We start from the raw sequence: 13290 nt of genomic DNA, 5'->3' as shown, positions 1-13290 counted from the left end.
CTAATAGAATCAAGGCCTGCTTAATAACTTTGTTCCTTCAGCTCAAATAGCTCAATAAGATAAAGGTCCTCTAGGAAGACTTAAAATTTTCCCTAGAATCACGATAGCAGAGTATCCAGTACTTTCACCTAGTGTAAATTTTCCTATTAAGTACTTCCCACGCTGAGAAAGAAGAAATTCCAATGGCATGGTCATACAGACCGTGAGTTTTAATGTACTATGATTTGCTGTACAGTGCTGTCTGCATCGCAGGTTTTGTAAGCAAAGGGAAGATCTGAAGATCTGAGTCACCTCTACCTTTTGCCTCCGGTGCAAGATCATGAGGGACTTCTTAGCAATTATTCTTCTGCGTACTCTGTACTGCAATCAAGTACAGTAGAATAAACAACAATTTTCTACTCCACGAGGTAAGAATGACATTCATGCAGAACCCAGGCTCAGACCAACTCTCAGGTAGAACACTGGAATGTCCCTACTGGAACCCAGGTCAACAATCTTATCCTCAGCTACTCCAAGTCCTTACAGAAAAATTAGATGGTTTAGAGAATCTTAAGACGGCTATGTTCAGCAGACAACCAGTTAAAAATACTAACAATCAGACCTATTTCTTGATATACTATTAGAGATCAAATTCATGACAAAAGAAAGATACTACACCACTATTAGGAGACACGAGTCCTCTGTACATATGGCTTCACAAACCCAGCTTGGGTTCGAGCGCAAAAGCTTTCCACAAAGTCTGAGCTCTACAAGTAGATTCTCCTTCAGTAACTACACTACACATCCAGAATGCTCAGTTTCTCCAAATGGGCACACCCACACAAACACAAAGAGATTTTCCCCACTTTCCATCAATCCACCACACAGGAGCTGTCAATTTGCAACAAAGAACTGCCCAAACCACAGTCTACAGAACAAAAGCCTTAGGAAGCTCAGCGATCTAGTCCAATCTAAGATTTAAAAGAAAGAATCTAAGATTTAAAAGAAAGAATCTAAGATTTAAAAGAAAGAATCTAAGATTTAAAAGAAAGAATCTAAGATTTAAAAGAAAGAATCTAAGATTTAAAAGAAAGAATCTAAGATTTAAAAGAAAGAATCTAAGATTTAAAAGAAAGAATCTAAGATTTAAAAGAAAGAATCTAAGATTTAAAAGAAAGAATCTAAGATTTAAAAGAAAGAATCTAAGATTTAAAAGAAAGGTGCCTTATGCTTTAGGTCATTCAGGCATTCCTGGACAAGTTTCTACCTAAGCAAGAACTTCTGAAGTGCACGTGCCCTGTTGACAGTGAGCTCATCTCATCTCTGATGATCTTCACACAGTCACAAATCTCAGTTGAGATTGGCTCAAGGTTCCCTTAATTGGGTCAAATAACAAAGGAGCCTCAAATAAGCAGCAAATGTATTCTTTTCTTTTTTCCCTATTGAAGAATTACTCCACAAAAAAATGTATCATCAAAAAAAGAAAATAAGAAAACAAACCAAAACCACCCTGTCACCTTCATTGTGGCCAAGATCCCATTGGAGAAAAAAAAAAAAAAAAAGGCTGGACAGTGGTTCCAGTCAACTAGGAAGCACAGATACTATCTGAACATAACGTGAAAAAACATACAAGTGGAAAACCAAGCTAAGCAGAGCTAACACTATCTCAGCTATAATCATTATCCTGAGCACAACTCACAAACGCAGGAATACAGGACAGGTTTCCACACTCCTTTCTTCTGTAAAAATCATTCCCCAAGATGGATGGAAACCACTTTAAAGCCCCAAAAATGCAGGTCCTATCAGAACATATTCTCACAAGATGTCTGGAAAAAAAACCCTTTTTATGGGGGAGGGTAGAGGATGGTGCTGAAATAAGAACCCTGAATCTCCAGCACCTGCCTATTTGTAGTTACAGTTTTCCATAAATCGTGTCAGACAAAAATGAAAAGGAGATGGAACCAGTCAAGAAAGAGATCAGAGACTTCCAAGATGAGTTTTCTGAGAGTTAAGACTGAGATTAAAGAGGTAACAAATGTACGTCCTATTTGCTCCCATTTCTTCTATGGTCAAGAATGCCAAGATTACCATTGGCACAATAACAGCTAGAGAGGATCATTTAAAATCACCCAATAAGTGAAAAGTTTTAAACTTAATCTTTTCTCAGAGGCTGCTGCAAAAACCTCAAGAGAACAAAGGGTCTGTAGAATTCAAGAAATGTAAAGCAATTGTTTTCATTCTTCAAACAGATCTAATCCCTCACAAGGTAAATTCTCAAATGGCAGTGTAAAGGAAACTCCTAGTCTATCACAGCAAAGACAAAAAGGCTCTCGGTTTCAATTTCATTTCCAACGTTTCTGAGTATCAGAGGACTCCACACTTCCAAAATAACTGGAGAGAAAAATAAACCTGGAACAATCCATGGACATGATGAGAAAAAAGTTTCTATTACAGCAGGCTTTAAAGTTTGGAAGAGTAAGAACGACAAAGACAAAGACCTTGAAAATGATCTGATAATCCTGGTTTTCTTTGCTTGTGGTGTCTCTGCTCATTTGTTTTGTTTGGAATGGAAGGGGAAATGCACAGCTAATAAAAGCTGAGGGATAACAACAGCAGCCAAGTACCAAGTACTTCAAATCATAGTTGAGAGACAAGGAGAAAAAAAAATCCCCAATATGCAAATGCCGCTATAACTAGCATCCAAGTAAGAGCTGGAAGACTACAGAAAGAATGCAGTGGCTTAAAAGACAGACTAAAATTCCTTTTGCTCTCCCTCCTTCAGGCCCCTCTGTGTTGCTGTTTGCCAACATGCTTTCAAGGCGAGCCTGAATCCAGAGATCCAAAGCAGGAGGGACAAGATCCAGAAGTGAGCAATTCAATAACCTTCAAGTATCAGCTACCAGAAGCAGAGATGAAAATCATAGAGAAGATAAGAATGCTTAGTTCTTAGAAAGAGGGAGAAGAGACATACCTCACCTCTTCCTTGGGTGGTAAAAGGAGAACTAGGACCTTGAGGGCACTTCAAACTAGATAACCTGTATGGTTCATAGAGCATGTTCATCCACAGAAGGGAAAAAACCCAACACCACGTATCTTTAAAGTCATGAGAGTCTGTGGCAAGACACCCACACTTAAAATACACAATGTAGACTATGACATTAGAATAAAGATGTAGTATTTTAATTGCACAGTAACAGTGGAACATTGCTGTGCAAGCACCAAGGCATCACGACAGCAGAACTTCATTAGCAGACTTAAACTATCACTAGAACATATAGTACATTTATTATAAATAGCCTTCCAGGCTACGCAATGTTTAAATACAGATAGCAGGAATTAGTTGCATTACAACCCTCCCCCCCTTCCCCTTTTTGGTCTTACTTCGGAACCAGAAAAATATTTAAAGCAAAAGGTTTATCATCAATTCCACTGCAGTTTATTCATGTTATCCATGTAGATCCATTAGCAGACACTTGTAACCTCGTCACTTAATAAAACAGACAGTGACTAGGTAATTTTTTTTTTTAATTATTTTTAACTTCTCATGTAAACAGTAACTTAACAGCATATTTCCATAGTTTAAAAAAAGACAGTGAAAGAAAGCTCGATATCAACAACAGGAATTTGAAACATCCCATATTAATGGCGCAAAATTGCGTTGATCCTCTTGAAATGAAGCTCTGAAGGAAAGCTTGCATGAATGCATTCAACACAGACAAACATTTTGATTTTCATCTTGCACTGTACCTTGTCATATTTGCTACTGGAACCAAAGCCAAAAATCAGAAGGTGACCGTGAGAATCAGTACATGCAAAATGCTGTCCATCAGGAGAGCACTTGCAGTCAAAAACTGCACCATGTCCTTGTCCTTCAATCTGAAATACATCAACATACAAAATAATTAAGTTACCAGAAATAAATAATTTTCAATTATGATTCTCAAAACTGTGGTGTTGATGTTGAAATTTATAAAATCGGTAAGACAGTATACTGCTAGATGGAAGTTACTTTAAAACATTGTTTACTTTTTAGCTATTCACTTTTCAGTGAATTTTGTAATAATGCTCATGAAAGATGCCAAATTGATAGTAGTAGAAACTGACAGATTTATGCACAAAGCAGGCACAGTATAGGAAGTGAAAATAAAAGCTTCCCCTTGAAAGTCCTGCTAATGAGCCTAACCAGAGAGCTGGGTCCAGTTCAGGACTTAGTCACTACACCCTTTTGATCCTTTGCCTTTTTGCTAAGCTAACCCAGTAGCATTGGCTGCTGTGGTGTTTCAGAACACCTGCCCGCTAGAAAACGCACTGACATAGACAACCCACATTACACAACTTAGCAACTGCCTGTTTCTGTAATTCCTACTCCTAATTTATTGGAGTGGGGGAGGTGTAGGTTTGTGTAAAAACTCCACTTTTTAAAGGAGAACTGCAAAGATTTTAAAAAAGGAATTTTTACCTGATACTCATTTTCTGTTTTCCAGTTCCATTAAGCCAGAACAAATGGGTTTTTGTTTTTCCCTGCAACCTGTCAATCAAGCAGAGGTGACCAATCACCACTCTGAATTTTCATGTCTTCAGCACCTCTTCAGAAAGCCCCTTTCTATTCTCCCCAGCAAAGCACTTTTGCATTTTCTTTAAAGAGACACCAAACAAAATTCTTTCCCTAACTGTGGCAGGCCTATACACTGCCAGAAAAAAAACCAATGGTATTCAGCCTGCAGGCAGGAACACTATGCATCTGTAGCACCTTCCAGAGGCCACCAGCATTATTTTAAAAAGTTATGAACCAAGCCTCAGAAAAACCTGTGAGGTAGGTACTGTTCTCACTATTTTACAGGCTGAGACAAACGCAAGAAATCTAAATCTTTTGCCCACGGTCTTAGAACACATCCACACCCACACCCCTGCACACCCCCCCAGTGGTACAGGCTGCTACACCTATTATCAGTGCTTTCCGGTATTTGATAAAGGTCTTTCTTGCTACAAGTACTTTCCATAAAAGTCAAACGATTTTCTGGATTAGCAAGAGAGGAACATAAACCACTGCAAGTTTTATGTTCTCTTTTGCTCATTATTCCAGAAGAAATGAACAGAGGTATCCTACAGAAAGAGATGGAAAATAAAAACAGAGCTTGAAGCGAGTGACACTAACATCGCAATAGCTAGGAATGCAGAAATAAATTTACACTAAGCAAGATCCAACAACCAAGGCAAAGTTACAACTTTGTGCTGCTTTTTGTATGTAGAAAGCTCACTGTAATAAAGGGAGACAGTTTGGGGAGGTAGGTGAAAAGGGGAAGGCACTTCAGCCCAAGAATAAGCTTTGCAGATGTATAGTAAAAACCTGGAGAAGCAGGACTTACACAGGTATTCGCACTCCCTTTCCCTTCCTCCAAAGGAAACATCAAAGTACCAAGCTTCCTAACATTCAAGTCCTTCATAAATAGAATTTCAGGGTTCTCCTAGAGCCTAAGATTCGAAGACTTTTTGTTTTACAAGGAAAACAAGGTACAGTGTGGGAAGAACTATTTGCTAACCATGGCGAGGAGAAAAATAACAGAGGGAAAAAAAACAGATTATTAAGATGATGGGTTTTTTTAATCCTTCCCAGCAAGACATGGTTTGGATGGACCATTTTCAAGAAACTCCTGGGAATTAGAGTGTTAGTTGGAAGACATTCCCGTCTTATGTAAAGGAAAAGAATAGTGATCTACTATTCAGTGATTAATAGAGTGCAATTAGTTTTACTCTAAATGTGGCCAGAATCTGATTTTAGAAGTGCTTTCAGAAAGTACAATGGTAAAATCTTTTAGTAAAAGCCTCAAGTCTGATGTACAATTACTTGGAAATAAAGATCCTTAATATTGTAAGAAAAAAATTACTGTTGGGGATAAGCTTCCAAGATATAATTACTATTACAAATTAAAGAGCAAAGCCTGCCAGTGTGCTACCCAGTAGAACTTTATTTTAAACAAAAATATTTTGGGATTAATAAATGACACTTTACAATGGAATTTCTTCAATAATAAAGTTAACACAAAGGAGCTGGTCGTTTGAAACAGAAACTAAATGTTAAGTTGCAAAAGGGGAAGCTGTAGTACATCAGCGAAGCTGTAGCTTCATCAAGTGAGATAAAGGACTTCACCAAGAAGGAAGCTGCTTTCCCCACTTCATCCCTTTCAAATCAAAGATGCAAGAACTATATGAAGACCGTATTCTGAAGAAGATAAGCTGTTTATTCTGTCTGGAACCTTCCCCTGTTGAATAAAAGGATATCAATGGTGAAGGGAAGAGACTAGTCATGAAAACAGAAAAAGCGGTCAATTAAGAGCTGTCCCAACAAAGGGTAGCCCAGAGTAAAGATGCTAAGACACTGCTGGTAGCAAAGCAAGCAGCAAGCATTCTTTGGCCACAAACAGGAAAGAACCAGTGATGCTATACAATGAGGACTAAGTTAAGATTACTTATAGTCTCAACCCCAAGAATTAAGCTTGTATTATCGTTACCAAGGGAATAGATGGACATTGGTACATCATGAAAGAAGGAATGTTGATGAAATAAAAGAATGAAAAAGGAAAGTTAAGTTACTCTTTTCCTCCCAGCTTTGAAGAGAGCTTATTGTTCTCCCCTAAACCAGGGAGAAAAGAGCTATGAAACTAGTACACAAAGAAACATGTCTTAGATGCATAAAAATAATTTGTTGTATGAAAACAAAGTAGTACCACCTACAGGGAGAGAGAGAGCTCAATAAAAAGCCTTTCTGACTTGTTTTAAATAGACTGTAAGAAAGACTTAGAGCCTAGTTTTTAAGACAAGTAAGAGACATGAAAAAAAAAATCAAGTAAAATGAAAATTAATCAAGAGAGAACCAGACAAACTTAGAGTTTCTTCAGTCCAATAACTGCTTTTAAGCCATGAAAATGTAATTCCTTCAACCTAGCTAGATTTCACAGCCATGATACGGCACTGAAAACTTAGTTCAAATGGAACTGTGATTAGTAGGAGAAATGCAGAGTAGGTAAACTTGCTAAGCAAAGGATAAGAGTTACTGGTTTTGAAAAGACACACAAAGGATGTCATCAGTGAAGTTCCTCAAGCCAGGCCTTTCTGTCAGTGACTACAGGCAAAGTAAGAGCCCGTTGATGAAATGAACATTAGGAAATTATCCACTGAGAACAGATTTGGGACACAGCACAAATGACATTGACTGGAGCAATTAAAAGCCAATAGGACAAAATGCAATAGACCATGAAGACAGTAAGATTAGAAATAACTTACTAACACACTCACTGCCAGAAAAAATAACAGAACTCAGTCTACACGCAATAATACTATGAATTTCTATCACGCCTTCCACCACAAGTCATCAGCACTGTTTAAAAAGTCAGTGAACTAAGCCTCTACTAGCCTGAGGTAGATAGTGTTCTCTCACGGCCTTCACAGTAAGTGACTGAGGCAATTAGTTGGAAACACAGGAAGAAAGATCACTGTGTATTCACTGCAATGTGTCACATATAATGCAACAACAAAAAGAAAACCATAATCCTAAACCATACCAGAAGCATATCCAGAAGAGAAAGTGCATACATACTAGACAAACAGACAATGATAAGAACAAACTCTTCGAAAGCAGTACACAGAATTTTTGCTTCCCATGTTCAAGATGAATAAATTCTAAATGGAACAGCTACAGAGAAATGTTTCCACTCATCACGATAATGGAAATCCTAAGAGCTCAGCTTCTCAACATAGACACGAAGGAAAGAGGACTATTTTGTATGCTTATACAAAAAGACCTTTAGCAGGAAGAGAACTACTCTACATAGATGCATAGGAACAAATGAAAATTAGTTACAAGCAACATTCAAACTTGAAAACACAAATTTAGATTCTAACAATCACAATGTTATGCTAGAACAGCTTTCTAAAACTAGCAAAAAACCCAAAATTAACTAATTGTTACTAAAACATATAACCTCTTTCAGAAGTGATTAAATTACATCATAACTGCTTGAGTCAAATCAGTCTCAAAGTATTTTGAAGTTCCTTTGCAGGTTTATGTTTTTCTTTGCTTTAAGAACAACTCCGATCACAGCATACTTCCACGGTAAGCCAAAAGATATCTATTTATGGACTTTGTGCAAAGTTAGAAGTGGTTGCTGCAGATCTGGAGAAGTGGAAAGAACACTTAATTTTTAAGCTTTTTTTTTTTTAATAAAATAAATCAAAATCAGCTGGGCTTCTACAGTGCTTCCAAAACAATAACAAAGGATCAAATGGTAGGAAGAGAACAAGAAGTAATTAAATTAAGAGTAAGATGTTCACTGAAAATGTTTCTGTCTTCCTACCACCCAAGTCAGTTATCCATTCAGGAATGTGGTATTTTTCTTGAAGGATAAACATAGCAACGAAAAGGTCTGACAGATCACCCACCTTATGGATGCCTGAAGTTATATAAAAAGTATTTACAGTTTCTTTTTTTGTTAAATTTTTTCTTAATAAACATCCTGCAAATTCAGTACTGGCTTCCACTTGGACTAGGAGAGCATCATGCTGGCTTTGCTTTTCAGAATTGGTTCTTCAGGATCTGCTCTTACATACTATTCAAATGTGGAAGCTCTCGAAAATTTCAAACACATTTTAGTACGACTACACACTGACTGATTCAAAAATAATGCATCTACAATCCTATCCTAAGTCATTCTGTATTTCAGATGACTACAAAACCTGATCTAAAATACAACCCCATATAATCCTAGCAAAACTGGAAGTCTCGTCAGACTTTATGAAGGCCACAACGTAAGATATAACTGTTTATAATCTCTAGTTAACACCGGAGATTACAATACATTGTCCATATGAGTAAGCGGTATGCCTTTTGGACATTAGTCCAACAAGTCAACTCATGTGGCAAAAAAAAAATCCATACACAGAGCATTCTGCTGAACTGTCCTAGATGGAATCTGATCTTCCATGTTGCTCTTCTGACAGGGACGCCAATTTTTTGGTATGTAATTTAGGCTAAAACTAATCAAGTATTTGCCAACAAAGATCTAGTTAGGCCATGCAGGTTTACTGATTAACAAAAAGGGAAAAACGTAAGCATTATGATAATGCTGTTAGGACTTCAGAGTTTATCAGGTTGCACTGAAAGTTGAAGTAGTATTAGAAAGTAAGGAACCGTATCACACAGATCAGACCTCAGAAGATGGGGCAGGAAAAACATTAAGATACACAGATATACGGAGGCATAGTATAGGACGTGCCTGTAATGAAGTCTCCACTCAAAGCTAAAAATAAATGACAGTCAACAATCAGCTCTCTGAAGGAGCTGGAGCACACAGAAAAATCCAATTGCAACTTAGTAGCCTCTGCTTGATTGACAACTTGCAGGAAGAAACCCTTTTGACCTGAATCAGTTGATGCCATAACACTGACAGTAGATTCCAAGCAAAACAAAGATTATACTGTACTAAAATATTCATTCATTAAGAGGGGATGTGTGTGCCCAAATTCAAAAAAACTAGACATCATTGCCATTATGAAATACATTACTATTAACACCTCCATGGGGGCTCCCAATTTTTCTCCCCAATTTATATAAAAACATAAGACATGTGGGAAGATGGCAGAAAGGCTGAGGGGAAGGGGAAAACAACCAACACGTGACTGCATCCAGACCATCTGATTGTTCAACTGTAGTGCAGACTCTCCATTAACTTAAAGTAGGGTCAAAATTACACCCTCTACAATTTCCATTGTAGAAACCAGGAAAATTCTTATGGGCTGCCTGAACTCGACCTTTTTATGGTCAAGTTTTATATATGACAATTTCAGTCACTGCTTATGCTAATAGCTTCAAATAAAACAACGTATCCAAAGCTCACAAAGCCAAGAAAGTGATTCTATTAAAAATTTTTAAGATACATTACACGTCAGAAAGTTGAGGAAAATGTGTAAGCTTGAAAAAGGACCATGCAATGCAACTACCATACACCCTATAAAAGTAATTAAGTACCCACTTGGAAAGAAACGCATGGAACCAGGAATAGTACCAGACAACTCTGCATTAATTAGACAATCATCTAGCTTCAGACTTCGGGACAAAACACTCAAGACATCAGCTTCAGCAATCTTGTCCTTACTTCTTAATGTCTATGTGGCCAGAACTTTACAGCCTTAACATCAACATGTGGATTATTTTTTTAAAATATAAAATATTTATCTGCATTTACACAGATTAACTAGTATCTGACTATGAAAAGGCATATATTCACCATGGCAACTTCACCTAGCAAATGTAAAGCAAAACTAGCTTAAACGTATCCACTTGCTTCAAGCTTTCTCACTGGATGCGTGACAGTACACATTTTCAATTTCAAAAACAAGCTTAAATGTTTTAAATACAACTATTGCTTTGTTGTAATATATTTCACTACATTTCCTGATTTTGTGCCAGCACAACCTGTTTCATTAAGACATTTCATTGAAATAGCAGCAGCACTGTAGGGCTATACAACTGTAATCATCACATAACCAGAAGAGGGTGGCCTTTTAAGACAGGTTGTATCTGCTTCCTGATTCTACTACTCCATTGTTTTCAAAAGCAATCAAATGAAATAAAGGAATTTCAGAGATCACCTTTTAAACAAGCATATCAAATCCATTTTTTGTTTCCTCAGCCCAAGGCTTCTTAAGAAAGAAGCAACCTGAAAAAGGAAACAAAGAACCAAAAAGAGTAACTTTTTTTTTCTTTACTATAGCACAATCGTAAGAGCTTGGGTCTAAACTTTAAGACTGGTCAGGAAATCAAGGGACCTAAAAATAAGTTTGTAAGTATCCCCAAACAAGTTCTATTCTTTTGAGCATATGAAAGCATTGCATACTTCACTGCCTAAAAAGTTAGAACATAGTCTAATGAAAGCTACTGTAGCACTGATAGGTAAATAAGGTTTTAATGAGCAGTCCTGCATCATCACAAGATACTTCCAACACACCTTTTCTTCTACCTAACTTTTCTAGTGGTAACTGTTAGAAATGTGGTCATGTTGAAATCCTTTAAACGTGAAAAGCAAATGCTGGCATCTTATCTTCTTAAGTATAGAGACAGAGAACTTCTAGTGAAGTAAAACTTCCATTCTTCACAACTACCACCTTCAGGAACACTCAGACACAGCTACTACAGCTTTTCAAAAATGTCTATCAAGCTGTACTTACACAATTGCCTCACTTCATGTACCTGACAGATGTATAGAGATTAAAAGGGAAATTTCAAACTAATTGATAATGAATTTTCAAGTAAAAAAAAACACAATCCCTTCTTTAAAAATTAAATAACACTGAGAAAGGTATCATTCACATTTGCTTGAAAGCTACATAAACAAGCTGTGGTATTTTTTCAATTTTCAGATATTTTCTCTTTAATTTGTGGCAAAAAAAATGCATTAAATTGGTCACACCAAGTAGCTGGTCTTAAGACTTGCTAAGAAATCCCAACCAGCTATCTCTCAAATTACAGCTCTCCATTTTTACATTAAATGCTGCCAAAAGTCATAACCCAAACAATCTGATAGCTAAAATGTTTGCAGTTTCATTACCATTTATACACTGCTGCAAGGCTATAAGCTTTTTTTGGGGTTGGGTTTTTGGTTTTTCTGTTTTTTTGTTTGTTTGTTTGTTTGTTTGTTTTTTGGGGGGGGGGCTTTGTTTGGGTCCTGTCCCCCCCCAAAGATTATCAACTTCTGCAGTACTTTTCTAACTGCAACCAAGAACACAAGCAAAAGATCAGCCTACAGATTTCTTAGCTCCACTGATGAAGCAGCTTATGCCTGTTGGTAATGTATGTTCAACAACAGTTTATATTTAAGTACTCTGAAAATTTTTCAGCACCAAGAACTTCAGAGTTGCTGTTTCCCATTAATGTACCTGTTAAAGGGAACAATTATACTTAAGTTTTGACATGGCAAAGTCAAAATAAGTTTATCGTGCTGAAAGGATCCAGAACTATTTACATAAGGTTCCAGTAAGATGTCCTTTAACCTCTGAACTCCAAGAACTAAACGTTTTGTCCCTATTTTTCTTATAGCTGTCACAAATTTTCTTTAGAAGAAAAAAAAAAAACAACAAAAAAATTAAATACAACTTTGTTTACGTACTTAAATCCAGACTTTATACTAAAATCTCAAGTAATTTGCTTCTGGGCTGATAATATGCGATTTTTTCCAACTTCATTTAAAATTATTTAAATTGATATTAAAATTGCAACTGCAAAAACTTTTAACTTATTAGAAAGTTGACAATTTTCAATCTGGCTGCTTACATTATACCTGCTTTAATGTTTGGTTTGTAATACAGATGGAAGAAACCATGCTCATCACACTAGCCAAATCTTTGAATAAGCTATTTAACATTTTGTGAAATAAACAAAAAAGAGTTCAAGTCCTTACTTTGTTTAAAAACTGTTCATATTTAAGGTCTAAGTGTCATCACTAGTTGCTAATTAATAAGCATATTGGAAAGAACACATGCAAGACACAAGCTTCCTAGTTCTGGATATAATGCCTATTCATGTAAATGTAATTTATTTTACATGAAAGTGTGGGATTATTCATCATGAGCTTCCAACAGAAAAGTGCCTAGAATGAAAAGCAAACAGCTAGGATTCTGGTACAGAGATCTAGATGAAAAAAAAAAACAACAAAAAAAAAACAATCACTTTTTTTCTACAACATCTGAAAAGCTGTAAGAAGCCTCATCCTACCTTACCGCACCTACAGCTATCAAAAACATTACTGTCTTTCTACGTCTCAATGAAGAAGCATATCTTAGCCCCAAGATCAGAGTTTTTCAAAAACAGCCAAGAAATGCAACTCTACCCTGTATCCTCTCCAACACAAGCAGGTCAGCCTCCTCCTCAGGCTTTGCAATTTTAAAGGTTTTTTTTTATTTTTCTTTTTCTGATGGTTTCCATAAAAGCAGGAGGGAGGGCATAAGAACAAACACCAAATTCAAGCAGTAACAGTTACATTGCTGTAAGAAATCATCCACTATTCTTAAAGTACCAATCTTGTTTCCAGGGCAAGCAACATTTACTCAGTGACACACAGAACAATGGTGTTTCTGGGAGAGACTAATGCTTTTCTTTCACAAATGCAACACAGTTATTTGCCATTTCAAAGGAAGATGAAGGTGCGAGAAGAGAACAGGTTTGTTGAGGAATTTTTTTTTTTCCTTCCTCCTCCTCAAAGAGAATCAGAAGGTTGCTTCAAATCACTAGTTTACAGAGCTCAAGTTGTAACACGTTTCTGA

General features: G+C 36.7%; 1 protein-coding gene across 1 annotated transcript in view; it reads right to left on the bottom strand.

The window, feature by feature from the left end:
- PHIP (PHIP subunit of CUL4-Ring ligase complex) overlaps positions 1-13290 on the bottom strand; it is a gene marked incomplete at its 5' end in the record, with an annotated part of 109430 nt that overhangs the window by 45820 nt on the left and 50320 nt on the right. Inside the window, one exon of the mRNA XM_082481492.1 lies at positions 3727-3855. Within this exon, the coding sequence (XP_082337618.1) occupies positions 3727-3855 (129 nt within the window). The remainder of the gene's footprint in view (positions 1-3726; positions 3856-13290) is intronic.

The sequence above is a fragment of the Vanellus vanellus genome (genome assembly GCF_965231255.1).
Source record: "Vanellus vanellus genome assembly, chromosome: 3".
NCBI lineage: Eukaryota > Metazoa > Chordata > Aves > Charadriiformes > Charadriidae > Vanellus > Vanellus vanellus.
This window is presented reverse-complemented; position numbering and strand designations above follow the sequence as displayed.